At 40.7% G+C, this 6,337-nt stretch overlaps 1 protein-coding gene across 1 annotated transcript; it reads right to left on the bottom strand.

The window, feature by feature from the left end:
- Positions 1-428: 428 nt before the first annotated feature.
- On the bottom strand, positions 429-4,595 carry LOC141587873 (uncharacterized). Its single transcript, XM_074409340.1, has 8 exons — positions 4,550-4,595; positions 4,160-4,478; positions 3,543-4,069; positions 2,969-3,478; positions 2,744-2,884; positions 1,746-2,633; positions 712-784; positions 429-630 (listed from the first exon to the last, which is right to left on the bottom strand). The coding sequence occupies exons 1-8, from the start codon at positions 4,593-4,595 to the stop codon at positions 429-431; spliced, it is 2,706 nt and encodes a 901-aa protein (XP_074265441.1).
- Between the last annotated feature and the right edge of the window lie 1,742 nt (positions 4,596-6,337).

A 6,337-nucleotide genomic window follows, 5' to 3' on the forward strand; every position in this document is an offset into this window, starting at 1 on the left:
GGTCCGTTTTTCCTGTTTTCGTTTTACTGTCAATAGTAATTTTTTTTTTTTTTCTAAATTAGCATATGGCATGATGATCACCATCTCAAGGCAACACTCCCACTGTATTAAGATAGACTTAATGTTCTTTGCATGCAAATGTTGTGGGGCGGTGTTCGATGAACTTTGCATTTGTTAGACTGAATACGAAAATACATTTGTTGTGTTCTTTAATCAGTTGACGAAGTCTGGGTCTCTAAATGAATTTTCTATGGTGTTGCTGAATGAAACAATTTTTGCACTTGGTCATGGACAAAGGAAAACATAGTCTTATTAAATTATCCTTTGATTCCTAACGGCTAGATACTAACCAACCTCTTTTTGTATACTATTAGCAGTATAGTCTAAATAATTGAACTTCAGATAGATTGGAAAACATGTCAGCTCTGTTACACTTGTTGCATGTGTGTTTGTTGCATGTATCTAGGGCTCCCGGTGAACGATGGAGGTAGATATATCCTCCGGCCGATTTCTATCCCCATATGGTCCCCTTGTGTAATGTTTGCTTTGTTTGTCTTCCAGTCGCTACTTCCGTTGTCGTCTTTGTTTTCAGGCGGGGCGGGCATTAGTTCAATGATGAGCGGATAAGATCTGTTGCATTTAAAAAGTCAACTTAATATAAATTAACGTAATACTGATTGGATGCAGGAGTGAAGACTACAGAGAATATACCTTGGCTCCATGTGTCTTAAAGAAGTTGCTGTATATTCTGCTCTAGAGGTAAGTATCTCATTGAAATTAGTTTCTTTATATAGTTCCGATTTTATTAGGTAAAAGATTAATTGAGATAAACGTTGGGGCGTTCAAGATGTAGTATTTGAGTTTTGGTAGAATTGGGAAGGTATTTGATTTGCGTATATTTCATAAGAGAAGATATTTTTCCCTATATCTGTGTAGATAGGGATAATATTAATCTTTAATGTTTTATTAGACTTTCTATAAGAGAAGGTATCCTATAAATACCTTAAAACAAGACTTTTCTCTTTTTTCGCTTTAATCATAAAAACGATGTGGACTTATTTTACCAGTTTAGATCTTTTTCGGATTCATATTTTCTCCTTCATATTATTAAAACTGTAAGTTAATAAATTTGTCAAACGGAAAAAAAAGACATGTAAGTCCACTTATTTTTGCTGAGTTGACGGTGGCCACGGTCAGTAAACGTGACTGCTGGTCAATTTTTCTTTCATAAACCTTAATTGAGTTCATTTCCAAACTATGTAATAACAGTTAAATTGTGAACTGATGAAATGAGCAGAAAATACTTTAATACAAAACTTTTAAATCGAGTTACTCTCTCTACTACTCAATAACTGGCAAATTCGAAAAGACCTCCTTGTATACTATATTTCGTGTATATCCCTTGTATTTTTGGTCAGTATCATCTATGAAAAACCTCAGCCCTTGCGGTGTCGTCGTCCTCGAAGCCGCAACGTATAACTGTCCGTGACTAAAAACCGGTTTCGGTAAGTATACGCCGACATGCGTAAGGGATTGACCCTGACTCTTGTTTATGGTCATTGCATACCACGGTTTTAGTGGATATTGTCTTCTTTTGAGGATGAATGGTACTTTAGGATCCGTTGATGTTAATACTATCCTTGGGATCAGCACATGTTTACCCACGTTGGACCCGGTGATAATCCTTGCTTCCACTATATATTCTCTTGTCCGTGTAACAATCAATCGAGTTCCATTACACAAACCTTGCGAGGGATTAATATTCCTTAAAAGCATCACTGGCATCCCTACCTTGAGCTTGAGCTCGTGCCTTGGCAGACCTTGTAGATTTACCGTATTTAGGTACTCGGTTGGGTAAGCTGAGAACTGGTCATCGCTGTCTATGGAAGCCGCGCATACTTCATCGCAACTTTTATATATTTTATAGTCACCAGGGATTTTCTCGGTCATATAGTCGTTTACTGTATCTGCCGTTTCGTTCAAAGGAGTCAGTATTGCTCGTTCACGCAAGTAGTCATCGTCCTTACTCCCGTCTATGAAATTTGGGTAAATTTCATCGACTACCTGTTTAATATCAAGCTTCCCACATGCTGAGGTGTACTCGGTTGGTATCTCTATCCATGTCTCTTCATCTTCGTGCTCTTCTGCTTTTGCCTCTAACCTTCCGTCTCCCATAGCCAATAACCACTTATTAAATCTTTGTCTTTGACCATCATCTGAACCAGTCTCCTGGACTCTCATGCTCTTCTTCAGAAGAAACACGGTGCATGATCTCCATATATGTGACCTGCTTATGGAGGCTTGTACTATATCCTGTCTCTTCCCCTTTGATACGATGGGGAGCACTTGTCTGAAATCGCCTCCAAGTAACACAACCTTTCCCCCAAACATTTTTGAAGATGCTTCCGGGTCCTTGTAGCTAACTATATCCCTTATTGTACGATCGAGCGCCTCAAATGCATTCCTGTGATCCATTGGTGCTTCATCCCATATAATCAATGATGTCTCTCTTAGTAGCTCAGCCAGTTGGCTATTTTGCTTCACATTACATGTCGAGTCATCAAATAGCTCTATAGGTATATCAAATCTACTATGGGCTGTCCTTCCTCCTGGTAGTAGCAATGCTGCGATACCTGTAATCGCACTGTTAGTTCTTCAATGTGCATTATCATTAATTCTCTTATTTCTCTCCTTGCAGCTGTTACATGTACTGTTTATCATCTAGTTAATCTAGATAACTAACCTGACGATGCCACATTGAGTACAATTTTTCCTTCTGACCGCAGTCTCGCTGATATTGCCCCATATAAGAATGTTTTTCCTGTTCCTCTATGACCATAAACGAAAAACAACTCCGGTAACTCGCTATTGACAGCATCTATAACTGCATCATAGACAACTACAATCGGAGAAATAGTTAATAGTTTATCATCATTTTACTATGCTTGCTTTTAAGTCTTTGACGTACCTCTTTGCTCTGTGTTTAGTAATTTGACCTTCCCCTCCCATTCTTCCCTCAGCTGTTTGCGATCGTACTTCTTCTCATCTCTAATCAGCATGTTCTCCATTCCGTGCACATCAGATTCTACTGGTTGCGGCATACCTTCTATGTCTGCTAGTCTTTTCCCGTATCTCATTAGAATCTTGTCTATCTCAAGTAGGGTGTAAGACCGCCTAGCGGCGTCACTAAGTTCTAAGTTAGGGTCTCCAAACAATCTTCTTTTCTTTCGCTCAATGTCATCTGATAACATCCCATAGCTCTCCTCCCACAGCTTTGTGATGTCCGTCACCTCACAAAATAGAATCATCGTGACGAATAACTTCCTGAGCTGCCACGGCATCGCCCATCTATTTGCCTCTGACATGGCTTCATGCCACTCTTTATCATTATTTAAAAGGCCATGCGCATAGCAAGCTTCCTTGAATGTAGGGTACACAACGTTACCCAATTTCCTAATTTCTTCATGACTTTGGACACCTTTGACGATATTAAGGAGCACTCTCAGGTAGTACTTTTCTCCCGCTGTTGGGTGGACGTATACCATTCTGCCAATGCACTTTCCCTGTTTCCTTTTGTGCCACCCCCCCGTCCTTCCACACATACTTAGTCGGAAACTCTGCATAGGATAACGGCCTTGCCTCTGGATGTCTCGCATTAGTTGCCATCCACGCTGTCATCATTGTGTCTGTACTGTTCTTCTTTTCTATTATCTCTTCTAGCATATCACTATCTCTAATCACTACTGCTTGTTCCCCTTCCAAATGGACAGGGAGGCGCAATACTGAAGGATAACTCTCCTGGATATCAAATTCAAAGATTCTCCAGGCCGCTTCTGATGCTGATAAATATCGGCAATCCATGTAAGCCTTTATCTCGTCATTCGTGTCCTCCTTTATGACTAACGTTGCCTTATCTGGCCCCTTCGATATATATTTGAACAAATACTTTATGGCCTTTGCTGTGTTGCACCACTCGACATTGATGTGTGCATCAAACATTAAAAGTAACCCCGGATTATATGGTACAATAGACCTATTGTCCAACTCATGTACTCCCTTTTTAATGGTCCTGCACGTGGAGAGTTAACGGTTAAGGTCATGTTCGTTAGCATTCATTTATTGAGGAAAGTTTCTGGGCAGTTTCAGAAAATGTATTTACCTACTGTCCTTCCTTCTTCTGTACACGGGGTATCCATTGTGGTCCAATGTTGTGCTCTTGTTATGTTCCTTTGGATATTTTTTTGTGCAAACATCATTCATCATACACGGGCAATTTGGTCCATCTTTGCCGCACGGACCATGGACCATATAACGTGACACAATTTCATATAACTGCGGCTCCTTGTCCTTGCCAGGTATCTCCGCACGGATGATGGTGTCGATGAAGTCGGTTGATACCTCCGTGGTTCCTCTCTTTAGCCATAGAAGTATATGAGCATGAGGTAACCCTCTCTTCTGAAATTCTATTGTATAAATATCTGCAGGGGAAGGGTACTTATGTCAGCAATTGACCTTTAAGAACAGTGTTATTTATTTAGCTATTGTTTACCTGCAATTGTAGGTCCAAAATAGTTGTCTTTTTTCAAGAGGTGCATTAGTTGTCAGAGCTTCATCTTGAAAACTCTGGCCACGATATCTGGACGGTCTACAGCTTTTTGTTCCCCCATAAGGGTTAAAGCTGCCTCAACCTCTGGCCACCTCGGATTTGCAGTAAATGTTAGAAATAAGTGTGGATTCCCATACCACCTACAAATGGCCATCGCGTCCTGGTAATTTTGCTGCATGTATCTCGGACTACCAGTAAATGAGGGAGGCAGGTATATTCTCTGTCCGATTGCCAATCCCATGTTATCACCTTGAGTAACGGCGTCATATAAGTTACTTAGAACATCACACCTGAACTTGTCCTGATTATTTCTAATATACCAGAGTCTCTCCGACTCGATCGCACAACAATAGTCAACTAAAAATTGCTGGAACAATCTGCCAGAATATAATAATGGACCGACTCCTATCCTCCTCTGTTGTATCCGATACGCATAGTATTCTCTCATAGTGACGTACTCCCTCTTGCCCTTTTTTTGTGTCCCATCTGGTACGTAATATTGTATGCCAGTATGGTAACTATCTTCGCCGTAGGGAAATAAAAGTGGGTACTGCAGAGCCATATACGAAGGATGCAACTCGCTAATTGCCCGTAACCCGTTGGATCGATGATGTACAACTATGTCTCTCCCTCTGGTCTCGGTACTATTATCTTGTACAATGAGTGCGGCGATCTCCGAGGCTGTCGGAGTATTGTATATCCTGTCGTTAGGCTTCCTGGTACCTAATAATTTAACGGAAAGCTGTACCCTTTTGTCCTCCTTTATCCGCTCTTTTGCCATACGAAATATCTTGGCTAGTAGGTTAAACTTGTCCAACATGGCTTTCAGTCTTGTTAGGACGTGTTGATCTAAGGCCGGGCTTCCTTCTCTTCAGGCCACGGCCTTTTCTCTTAGCAATATTTCGGAGTCGGTATCGTATACATATAGCTGCGCATACGCTGGTTGGGATCCATCCTCTGGAAGCAGTGTCCCCATACGGTGGAGGACCTGGCCGCTAATCCGGAATACGTAGCTCCCAGGCCTCATGTTAACTGAGTTGTCAATCTTTGCACCCATAGAAGTGAATGCGTAACAGGAATTATATACTCTAATTAACTGTCTAAAGTCTTTCGATTCCTTATCGTCATGGGTTAATAGCCTTCTTAAGATGTTGGGCGGATCCTTTATTCCTTTTAAACGCACCTTACCATCCTTACAACACATGTTGAACCTTATATTATTTCGTGTGCTTGTGCTCTTCACTCTCTCATCGAACCACATAATGGCACCACAAGAAGGGCACTCGTACTCGGCATCTCCTAGGTAGCGATACGCTGTCTCTTTGTCCTCTACGGCAGCTATTAAAAACTTAATCTTATCAGTGCTTTAATTTAAAATTTAAATACCCATGCCTAGTGACGATGGGCTGCTACTTTATTAAACGGTACAGAAGTTACATTTACCTGGTTCTCCTTGGTCTATAGCCTCTATCCATTCTACAGAGCGGTTATCTACCCTTTGCCTCTTTCTCCTGCCTTCTAAAATGATTCTCCTTCGTTTGTTCCTCTTCTCTATGCCTTCCATTATTGTTGTTTACAATTCAACAAACTTTGTTCGAGCTGGAATAACAGTTGTGCTTATGTGAATGTTTGCTTTCTAATGAAGCTTTATATATATTTTCTTTTTTAAGTTCTATCTAGTTGCAATTTCTATCCTCTACTCTTTATTCTATTTATCTGCTACATAAGGTT

Source organism: Silene latifolia, chromosome 6 (assembly GCF_048544455.1).
Source record: "Silene latifolia isolate original U9 population chromosome 6, ASM4854445v1, whole genome shotgun sequence".
Taxonomy (NCBI): Eukaryota; Viridiplantae; Streptophyta; class Magnoliopsida; order Caryophyllales; family Caryophyllaceae; genus Silene; species Silene latifolia.